General features: G+C 31.0%; 1 protein-coding gene across 1 annotated transcript in view; it reads right to left on the reverse strand.

The window, feature by feature from the left end:
* Window positions 1-7499, reverse strand: part of LOC111379753 — a 10619-nt gene extending 3120 nt beyond the window's left edge. Inside the window, exon 1 of the mRNA XM_023003194.1 lies at window positions 7137-7499. Within this exon, the coding sequence (XP_022858962.1) occupies window positions 7137-7499 (363 nt within the window). The remainder of the gene's footprint in view (window positions 1-7136) is intronic.
* Window positions 7500-12613: the final 5114 nt, after the last annotated feature.

Genomic DNA, 12613 nt, shown 5'->3' on the forward strand with positions numbered 1-12613 from the left:
ATGAAGACTGGGGATAGAACCCATGGGATGAGAAATGAATACATCTAATGCAAATGCTTGTTCTTGATCTAATTCTTCTTCATGATGAAATGTGTTTGAAAAACTATCAATTTTACTATTATATCTCCTAAACCAATTAGAAATTAAAGACATAATAGATTAAAATGAAATTATAATGACATATTATTGTAGATGCAATGCTACAGGATAGACTGAATCCAACCCAACTTACAAATGACCACCCTGCCCTCAGAACTATAGTGAATAAAAATCAAACAACTCAAATAAATTTATTTTCAAAAGATACTATTCAAACAGAAAAAGATTTAAATATCTTCATGCAGGACTTGCTCAAATTGATGTTAAACCTTTGTTTAGATTTGGTTCCGATTCTTTTAATGATTAGAGATAAAAAAAACTTCTCAAATTTGAAAATCATTTGTTATCTATTTTAGAGTCAAATCTTGAAAGCAATCCAATTTTCTCAAATTGTTACCCAGCTATTACCATCACTCTTAACGATGGAGCTATTCTTAATGTTCTAACTCTTCAAATTCAAACAAAAAGTTTCGACTTTGATGATCATTTGAAAGCATTCGCTGTAATATATTGAATATATTATAAGCTTGTGAATACTTAACTCAATACTCAAGCTCTTTGCTCATCCCCTAAAGAGGAAAAGCCTTCTAGTAGAAGTTAGCCATCTTCACTCAAGTACCATGATTCCTAAAAAAATATCATGGAATCTTCAATCTAGATAATTGAATGGGATTTTGAAAATGCTCAAATCCCAAATCCCGCTCCTATTAGGACTATTCCTGAACAAATTGTTTCATTTCCTGATGGACACGTTAAAGGACTTTTTGACAAAGCTTCTACATCGAATAATTTCCGAGGTCCTTTTCTTCAATTCAAAAAAATCATTTTAAAAAAAAAAAAAAAAAAAAAAAAAAAACATAGAAAACTCCTTTGGGTCAAACTTTTTATTCCGAATATCCTCCTATGCAAGAAATAGTTGTTTTCATGGAAACACTCACTAGCGGACCCATAGTGGGTCCTGGTGGGTCACTTGACCCACGCTGCAAATTTTCCTATAATTTATTGAAATCTCATTTTTTTTCGGACATTTGTGATTTTTCAGAAATCATATTTTCAACATTTGATTAATCAATCTTTTTTAAAGTTACTTCTTCCAAAATTTTCGGTTGGTTTTTTCTTATATATTTTTTTGAGGTATAAAGTCTTTTAATCCAATTGGTTGACCATGTTTTTAGTGTATGTGATTTATTTGCTACATCAGATTTTCCTTTAGGGATATCAATTTTTGTTGAAATATTTTCTGTTAGTATATATAACTTTGTCATTTTTTTTGTTCGACAAGTACATCTGGTAATTGATTTGCAACATTTTGCAAATGAATGATTTTTTCAACCTCTTCCACACGTTGATTGATGCAGAGATCAAAGTGAAATAGAGTTGTTTAATTCTAAGAAAGTTTACCTTACTTTTTAGGAAGCAGTTTTACCCATATGAAGTTGGAAGGTCATTTCATCAAAATGACAATCTACAAAATGTACAATAAATAAATAACTAGTTAAATGTTTGAGAACTTAATAATAGATGGTAAATCAAAACCAACATAAATATTCAGTCTTCATGGGGACCCATTTTAGTATATTGTGTGTGAAATAGGGACTTGCAGCATAACCAAAAACTTATAAGCGAGAAATATTAGGTTTATGATCAAATGGTAGTTGAAAAGGTGAATAGTGGTAATAAGCAGTTAGTCCTATATGAACAAACGATTGGTCTAGCAATAAGTTTTAGAAGTTTAATAAATAATTACGCTAAACCACTTTGTGTATGAACATGTGCAACTGAATATTCAATAACAATTCCAATTGACATACAATAATCATCGAATGCTTCTGATTTAAATTCACCAGCATTATTAAAAAAATTGTATTTATTGAGTAATCGGGAGAATTGAGCTTTTAATTTTATGATTTGAACAAGAAGTCTTGCAAAAACTACATTCCTAGTGGAAAATGGACAGACATTGGACCATCTAGTAGAAGAATCCATTAATACCATAAAATAACGAAATAGTGTACATAGTTGGTGTATTGATCTACATATATCTCCATGAATTTTTTTAAAGAAAGTTGGAAATTTATTATTGATCATTGAGGTTGAAAGTTTAATGACTAACTTCTCTTACAAACAAGTTAATATGGACAATCATTAGGTAAAAGAATCGTCTGATTCTTTAAAAGATATCCATGTGAGTTAATTATTATTCGACATATTATTATAGCTTCTAGATGTCCAAGTCAATGATACCAAGATATAATTTTTTTGTGTCAACGAGCTTCTAAATCATGATAATATTTGATTTAACCATTTTTATAAATGTATAGTTCAAAGTTGAACGTACACTGAACGTTATTCTAAATTACTTTATAAGTGATGTAAAAAGTAATATTTGGTATCAATTTGTTGGAGGATTTGATGAGTTTCAAATGAATTAAAGAAAATAAAATTTAACATAGAAATTTAAGAGAAAAAAATTATACTCTCAAAACTCAATTTCTATGATTCAAATTTTTTTGTAGTGATGAAATATTGTAAATGGGCAATTTTTTTTTATGTTACATTTGATAAATAAAAATTAATTATTAATACATAAATTTAAACACCTATTAAAATTTCTAGATACGTGAATATGAATAAATTCATATGTAATAACTCTAGATTCATGTAATTTAAGATTCATCAAGTGTAAATTCATTGAATATAGATTAATGTGAATGTTAATTAATTGAGAATTAAACACAAATTTCATAAATGACAATAATTATGTAGTATTTATTATATATCGAAAATCGAAAAGTAAGGTATTATTGAAATAATTGAATTTTAGGGAGGTTAAAATCGTACAAATAATGATTTTCCCTTGATATAATATTTTAATATATTATAAATAATACATGTTAGATGGGAGTTTTTTCTTTATCTGTTTCTGATCAGATACAAAAAAAAAAAAAAATCAGACTTGAAGCAGAAGAACTCCAGTCCGGAAAATTTGAAAACTTTGAATGAAGTTTTAATTTTTTAAAGGTTCATTCATCAAAAGTTATATGCCTCATTTTTCGGGAAATTATTTCTTTTTTATGATTTCTTTTGTAGTTTCTTATGAAATAGAATTAGGGATCTATTTAAGTGCTCCAATTTCTATCTTGTTTTGGCAATTTTGTGGTAATGGATTCTTGTTGTGACTTTTTTCTTTGTTTGGATTGGAATGCATTTGATAATTTAACATTTAGAATTGTTGTGATTTTGTATTTTTCACTTGAATTAATTATATGATGGAAAAATAATTTCAATGTAAATATGCGTTTTTTTTAGATCACAATGTTAATGAAAGGAATATTCGAGATAAAAGTTATGAAAATGATGTTGGAGTTAAAAATGATGACAAATATAGTGGTATTTGTATAAACGTAAATTTGTATTTTTCTTTTGCAAGTTTAATTGTGCCCCACTAATTCAAAATATCTACGTTCGCCCCTGGAAACACTAATATAATTCCGTATCCTCTCAAGTAGTCTCTGCTGAGAGATTAGAAGAATCTAGAACTACAGCTAAAGACATCAAAAAATATTTAATCACAGAACAACTATCCAAATATTTTATTACAATCTATGTCAAGCCAAATATCTAGCATTGAGGATAACCCATAATCAAATGAAGGAAGTTAAAAAACTAATAAATTCAATCGTTAAATCAATAGGTCAAACTATTTCAAAACCAGGTTTAGGAAAACTCATAGCAGAGTCAAGAGTTATTAAAGAAATAGCGAAGCAACTATCAAAATTATCCATATCGAATAATGTTAATGTTGTAGATTCAATTGAAGAACTTGAGCGTCAATTTATGGAAGAAAATGAGTCTCTTCAAAATAATAGAATAAATGGTCAAAAATTTAAAATTACCAAATTTCTATACAAGACTGTCCTTTCCTGATATGCAATATGAAGAAAGAAGAAAACCTCAAACAACTTATAATGAAGATGAGGTAGTTGAATGGAATATTGATGAAATGACTGAATATCAAATATTCAAGACATTGAAAATATGGATATGTGCCATTGAACTTATCTCCTTCGTGATATTCATGAACTAACTGCTTTTGATAATATTATAATCGGACATTCAAGTCAATTAAAGGGATGGTGGACCAATTACTTCTTTGAGAATGATTGCAATGAGGTAATAAATGCCACTAAACCCAGTGGACAAAATGATGGCATGATGACTTCTTTGGTCGCCGTTGTCAAATATTTCATTGGAAATCCTATTTCATTACAAGAAAGATTCTCCGAACTCTTAATGAATTTAACATGTCCAAAACTTCATGATTTTCAGTATTACAAAGATATCTTCCTCACCAAAGTTTTAATGAAAGATTGTTTTCAATCCTTTTGGAAAAAATTATTTATTTTTGGCTATTTGAAACGCTTTGCTGAAGGAGTTAGAAATACAATCAAAAGTCAAAATAACAATGCTATTCCATATATTTCTTTATCTTAGGGTGAAATAATAAGTTATACTAATAAAGAAGGATTAGCATTATGTAACGACATGAAAATCAAATCAAAACTCAAAAGTGAAAGATCAGAGAGTAGTAAAAAACTTGAATCATTTTGCGAACAATGTAGTTTTGAAAAAATCATTCCTCCATCTTCAAAAATGAAAAAGAAAAATTTTCCCTCTTTTCTTAGAAAAAGATCTTTTCAAAAACAGAAATTTTCTCAAAATTATCCTCTTAAATTTTCAAAGAAACAAGTTTCTCAAACTTTTTAATGTTACCTGTTGGAAATGTAAACAAATAGGTCATTATTCTAAAAAGTGTTCTATGAAGGGAAAGATTAATAATCTTCAAATCGATGAAGATGTTAAATTTGAACTTCTTGATTTAATTAATTCCTGTTTTGATGAAGAATCTGAATTGACTTAGCATAGATTTATGAACATTAAGAAGATTTTGACGTTGAAACAAGCTCAAATTTTGAGTCAACTTCTAGGTAAAAAAAATAAATATGTTTGAGGTTGTAAGATTATAAATGTTCTTACCAAAGAAAATGAACTTATTCAAAAAGTAATTGAGAAAATTGAAGATCCTCAATTAAAGAAAAAGTTCTCTCATCTCTTACCTTCTACATCAAAAGCTTCAGTAACACCTTTATTATGAAAGATATATTAAAACGGTTCAACACCGTAAGATTAAAAACTTAATGAAATGAAATCTCAAATTTCTATTATTGAACGTCAAATGAAAGAGGTTCATATGGAAATTGTGCTATTAAAAGCAAAAAATTTAGAATTAGAATATGTTCATCAGTTATCTTCTTCCTCTTTTTCAGAAGAAGATACTTCTTATTCTACTCCTCAAATTGAAGAAGAAAATATTAATGTTATTAGCCGAATTCAACTTAAAAAATGGTATTGTACTATGACCATAGTAGTCAACAAAGAATTCATTCTAGAGCTGATCAAAATTGTATTAAGGAAGGATTAATCCCTACTAAAGATTTTGGAAAATCTATTCAGCAGTTGCTAGTGGAAAAAAATTTAGTATTCAATATAAACTTTCAAAAGCTCATGTTTACAATTCATATATATGTTTCAAAAATATATTTTATTTAATCAAAGACTTAGATCAAGAAATAATTCTTGGAACTCATTTTAAATTTATTATTCAAATTTATCCATTTCAAGCTGATTCTAAAGATCTTACTACAAATATTTTTGGTCAAGAAATATTTTTCAGATTTACAAATCATCCTTCTTATAAGGATATTAATTCTTTAAAAAAAACATCTATTTCAAAAATTGTCAATTATATTAACCTTAAGAAAAAGATATATTAAGTTTCTTTAAAATTGAAGAACAGTTACAAAACCCTTCAATTATTGAAAGAAATTTCTTCATATAAAAAAAGAATTGAGAGTGAAATATGTTCTACCATTCCAAATGCCTTTTGGGATAGGAAGGAACATGTCTCACTTCATTAGAATTCTAATTTTCATAAATCTAGTATTCCTGCAAAATTTCGTCATATTCAAATGAACAAAAAATGGTGTTCCGCGACTTGTAATCAATTATAAGCCTCTTAACAAAGCTCTTCAGTGGATCAGATATTTATTACCTTAAAAGAAAGATCTGTTAAGCATTACTTAAAGCAACCATTTTATCTAAATTTGAAATGAAGTCTGGCTTTTGATGGATTTAAGTTAAGAAAGAAGATAAGTACAAAATTACATTCAATGTTCCTTTCGGCAAATATGAACGGAATCTTATGCCATTTTGTCTAAAAAAAATGCTTCTTACAAGTTTAAAAAAATTTATGAACGATATTTTTAATTCCTGTCAAAACTTTATTATTGTTTATATTGATTATCTTCTAATTCATTCTAAAGGTTTAGAACAATAGCTCAAATATCTCAATATATTTATTCATGACATTAAGAACAATAGTTTAACGGTCTCAGCAAAAAATGTTGTTCTTTGTCAAACACGTATAAGGTTCTTAGGACATCATATCCATCTAGGAACACTTACTCCAATTCAAAGAAGTCTTGAATTTGTAGATAAATTTCCTAAAGATATTCAAGGAAAAAATTAGTTTACAACATTTTTCAGGCGTGTTAATTACGTAGCCGATTTTGTTAAAAATATAAGATTATAACGTGTTCTTCTTTTCAAAGGCTACAAAAGATCCACTACCTTGAAACCACGAGCACACTTTAGTTGTACAAAAATTTAAAGTTGCTGTCAAAAGCATCCATTGTCTTTCAATAATAGACCCTTGAGTTGTACAAAAAGTTAAAGTTGTTTGTCAAATATCTAACAAATCTCCATCTTGATGCCAAATACACCTGAGAAAAAAGATATCTAAGCCATACAATTAAAGAGATCTATTCATTGATAAGAAAAGAAAAAATGTGAAAAGGGATTGGATTGATGATAAAACAGGATCTTTGGTCACGAATAGTGATTCAATTGATGGGATTTGGTATGAGATAGATGAGATTGATATTCAAACATTTATGTTTAGAACGCATTGATTTGACCCCATAAGCGGGACCAAGCATGTTGCCGCCAAAAGCAGAACCTCGTATTTTTTCTAGAGAATATCCTAATTGTTCCAGAGCAACTAGAAAGAGATTCTTTAACCAGAAAGAATTCGATTCAGATGTAGAATACCTATCTAGAAGTTTTTGCAGCTCAGTCATGGATGATGGAATCATCAAAGATTTGACATTTCTGAACTTTTTCTGTAACTTACTAGAGGCTCGGGAAACAAAGAGAAGATGTGTACGAACAAGATATCCAGCAACAAGAAGAAGGAAAATGATTGAATAGAGGAACTCCCGATGATTTGGCGATCTCAGATGTGTTAATATCAATGGTGACTCATTATTTCGATAAATCATTTCTTCGGACATAAGAAGACTATATAAACACTTAACTAAAATCTCACTTATCAGATTCCATTATGGAAGACACAATTTTTTCTGAAGAATTTGCCATGATATACCTGATCCATGCAAAAAAGGAAAAAAGAAAAAAAAGAAACAAGTTTAGCAGTTGTACAATGTGATTTCGACACAAATTGAAATGTCACATACCTTTCCCAATGTTTAGAAGAGTAAGACAACTTCTAAACTTTAGCAGCTCAGGGCACATATCTGCAGAGTTATAATCTGAACTATCTTTCTCAAGTTTTATCAATTCTTGGGATACTACGTCTCTAATGAAATGCAATCTAATATCTATATGTTTAGTGCATTCATGAAATGTAGGATTTTTGCACAGAAGTATTACTTATTAAACATCAGAGTATACAATCACATTGTTACTTAAAACAACTAGTTCATTAAGCAGGCCTCTAACCCACAGAGCTTTTTTAATAGCTTCTGTAGTAATAATATACTCAGATCCAGATCCAATTGTAGATAAAGTAATGTTGAAATTGAGACTTCCAACTAACACAAGAGTTATACAAAGTAAACTCATAAGAGAAAGTTGATTTTCTATTAGTTCTTGGGTTTTCCATAGATTTCATAAAGAGAGAGTGAAGAATGAGAAGAGAGTTTGGTACTTTTATGAATCCAAGATGATATATCAACATATTATGTTAATATTCTTAAATGAATTAGTCAAATTTATTGCGAATAAAGAAGACTCAAATGTGTTGTGTTAAAATATGCTTCTTAACGAGCCAAATAATTGAACATAAAGTTAATTATCAATAACAAAAATTAGAAATCGACTTAACCAAATGGAAATGCAAGAATAACACTTCTCTTCCAAATCTGCGTTCAGAATCAAAGATGGAGGGATGTGGCTTAGATCAACCAACACAAGGCAACAAGTTACCACAACTCAATTAGATCCAAGAGTCCCACTAGAATCACCAAAAAACCATCCCAGTAAGCACGAAGAAACAAAGTAGGAACAACAATTGCAAAGAAGGCCAAAAGGTAGTAGGTTGGAGAAAGGACGTCGATACGAGTCAGCCACATGCCCTTGTCATAGAGAACTGGGAAAGACAGCAAGGAGGCATTCGAGGCAAGAGCAAACCACGGCTACCAAAGGGTCACGCAGTCGGAAAAACATGCCGCTAATGGTTGCCAAAAAGCTCAAGGAAGACGCACAAGGGAAAACTACTAAAGGATCACACAACCAAGAGCCAAAGAGAAAAGCTGTATATGTATCTTTTATTTCTCTCAACGGTGGACAAGGCTCTACTTTTATAGTGGATGGGTAGGTCACCCAAGTGCCCAAGTAAATATTAAATGGGTCGATCCCTAATTATCATGTGTGGGATTCTCTGCCCGTCTAGGTTTTATGGGTTGTCAATTGTTTCCTCGGGTCAATCGTTAAACAATTTTCAATAATTAGCTCAAAATCTGATCCGATTGTTCATTGCCGTCCCGAGTTTATTTGATATCAAGTACCTAACAAGCCTCCACCTTATGCAAATACACCTGCAAAAAAAAAAAAAAAAAAAAATAGAGGAAGAATGAAAAGAAACAATTTAGTAGTCGCACAATGTGATTTCAAACAAATTAAAACGTCACATACTTTTCCCAATGCTTAGAAGTGTAAGATAGCTTTTAAACTTTAGCACCATAGTGCCCATATCTGCAAAGTTATAATCTGAATTCATTCTCTTAAATTTTATCAATTTTTGGGATATTATATCTCTAATAAAATGCAACCTAACATCTATATATTTAGTGTGTTCATGAAATTTAGCATTTTTGCATTGAAGTATAGCAGATTAACCATTAGAATATACAATCACATCGTCACTTAAAACACCTAGTTCTTTAGGAAAACCTCTAAACCACATAGGTTTTTTTAATAGCTTCTATAGTAGCAATATACTAAGATTCAATGGTAGATAAAGTAACTATATGTTAAAATTGAGACTTCCAACTCATGCAAGAGCCATACAAAGTAAACTCATAAGAGGAAGTAAATTTCCTATTATCTTTGCTACCACTATAATTAGCATCTGTTAAGTTTCACATCCTCATTAGAAGATTTATAAATTAACCTTGTATAAAAAATGCCCTTCAACGCAACTACTTTGTTGCTTCCCAATGTTTGGGACCAGGATTAGACATGTATCTACTTAGCGCACTCATAGTAAAAGTCAAATTAAGTCTATTACAAATCATAAGGTATATGATAGAGACAATGACATTTGAAGAAATAATATTCATAAATTCTCTTTCTTCATCATTAGTAGGTGATTGTTCTTTTGTCAATACAGACTAGTAAAGAGTGTGTGTATTACCTACAAATAATATTACCTACAACACGGACTAGTAAAGAGTGTGTGTATTTGTTACACAATGTCAACAACATACTGTTAATGGTCAAACTCATTCCTCTTAAGAACAATAGACAACACATACGAATCAAACTTTTACACCACTAACGTCGAGACTGTTTTAGCCCATAAAGAGATTTCATTAAGAAACACACATAGTCAGGTTTAGACTTACTTTTAAAATTTTTGGGTTGAGTCATAAAAATCATTTCATCAAGATCATCATACAAAAAAGCAGTTTTGACATCAAGTTGTTCAAGGTTCCAATCATAGTAAGAAACAAAAGAAAGTGTGATCCAAATAATGGTATACTTAACAACTTGCAAAAAGATCTCATTATAATCTATCACTTTCTTCTGTGTGTACCTCTTAGCTGCTAATCTATCCTTATATTTCACGGGCTTACTCTCAGTCGTTCCCTCCTTAATTTTATAAATACATTTGCATCCTACTATGGATTTATCTTTATGTCTAGGAACTAAATCCTATGTTTGATTCTTAACAAAAGAACTCATCTCTTCTTTCATGGCACTTAGCCACTCCTTACTTTTTTCGCTCCTCATAGGTATTTAGCTCCTTATCAACTAGTTCTTGATAATTAACATAGGCTATGGTATAGTCAGACATCATCTAAGGTTTCCTATGTGGTCTCCTCTCTCTCTCTCTAGCTAACTGATAATCAACTAAAGGAAGGGATGGCAATCGGACTAGGCGGATTGGGCCGCTTATCGAGCCGAGCCTCATTTTGAGGACTTGGCTTGAAATGGCCAGGCCCGTCTAGCCACACGGGTCGACCCGACAAAATAAATAAAAAATGAAAAAACTAAATCTACTGCCTTTAATGCTGCTTGTTGGTAATTGATTGCTGCTAACAGGCAGCAGATTTGCTGTTGGTTGAAGAAGCTCAACCAGCAGCTTAAAGGGAGAAAAATATTGAGTCAGCTCGCTTGACCAAGCTCTACAACTCGGGTTGAGCCTTAATTTTTTGGCCAAGTTTTTGCTAAGATTTGCTCGGGCAAAAAAAAGCCCGCTTTCAAAAAAACCCGAGCTGAGCTCAAGCCAGGAGTTTCGGCTCGCGAGCCAGGTTGCCTTTCGTTGACACACCAAGCTAGAGGGTTTTGGTCGATAGGGTTACCTTCAACAACTTTCTCATCACCTTCTAATTCTATATCTACTGATTTTTTGTATTACTCTCCACCTTGTTTGAGGTAATGGGGATGTTGACACTCACTTACTCCACTTTAATAGGAAACTCTTCCCTAATAGTTTCTTGTTGTTCCTCATTCTTTTTACAAGGTATTTCAGACTCATTAAATGTGTCATTGTGACTTACGATAATACTCACGCCTTTCTGGCTTCTATCCCATAACATATATACCTTAACTCCCTCAGGGTAGCCTAAGAAGACACACTTCTTAACTATAGGTTCTAGTTTTTTCTCACTTTAATGAGAAAACATAGTACAACCAAAGGTCCTAGAATAATCAACAAATTTACCAAACTAAATCTCATACAAAGTATTACCATTTAATGCCACGAAAAGAGTCATATTAATCAAATAACGCGCAGTCATAACAGTTTTGCCCCAAATTAACTTGGGCATACTACAACTTGACATCATGCATCTAACTTTATTAAATACGATTCATCATTTCAGCTACTCCAATTTATTGGGGAGTGTAAGGCAAGTCCCATGTCTAGTGATATCAAATTCATTACATATTATCAAATATAGTATTACAAAACTCGAAACTATTATCAGTATGCAAATATTTTGCCTTTTTACCTATCTAGTTCTCAACTTTAACTTTCCAATTTTTAAAATTCATGAAAATCTCATATTTATCTTTCATCAAATAAATCCACACACGTCTAGAGAAATTATCAATAATAGATAGAAAATATTTGTTATTACCAAAAGTCGGATTGCTCCTTGAACCGCACAAATCAGTATGAAATACTCTAGATGTCATATGTGTGCTACATGCAAATGACATCCTACAATGTTTACCAAGCACAAAATGATCGCAAAATAGCATGTTAGACACTCAATCCTTACCAAACACACCCTTATCATTAAAGAACTTAAGTCTCTTAACACTAACGTGAGCTAACCTATTATGCCACTTTTGTGTGTGATCAGTGTCAGTGATAGTAAAACTTAAATTTAAACCATCCATTGCTCTGACATATGTGATCTAATTGCCATTATTCCCAATAGCCTTAAAGGATCTAAGGGCTCCCTTGAACATTTTTAACACTCCATCACTAAGTGCACCAGTGAAACCTGTTGTGCTCCAACTCTCCCACGAAAATTAAATTCTTTCCCATATGAGGAATGTACCTAACTTTATTAAGTCTGCGCACAAAGCCACCATCAAACCTAGCAGTCATATTACCAACACATGTGTTCTTATATGCGACTCCGTCCCATGCAACTACATGTCTATGATTAGACTCATGCATATGATCAAACCATAATTTATTTGATGTAACATGAAAAGTAATATCGGGGTCAAGAATCTACTCATGCATATGGGAGTTCATAAACATGTTAATTTCAGCTTGTTCAGTATCTAAGAGCATGTAAACTTCATTAGGTTCATACTTGAAGTTCCACACTATCCCTTTCCTGTAACAGATCCAGGAGACAAAGTATTGCTATGCCGTCCGTTATTTCATATGTGATGACAAGTCAATGAT

The sequence above is a fragment of the Olea europaea genome, chromosome 3 (genome assembly GCF_002742605.1).
Source record: "Olea europaea var. sylvestris chromosome 3, O_europaea_v1, whole genome shotgun sequence".
Lineage (NCBI taxonomy): Eukaryota > Viridiplantae > Streptophyta > Magnoliopsida > Lamiales > Oleaceae > Olea > Olea europaea.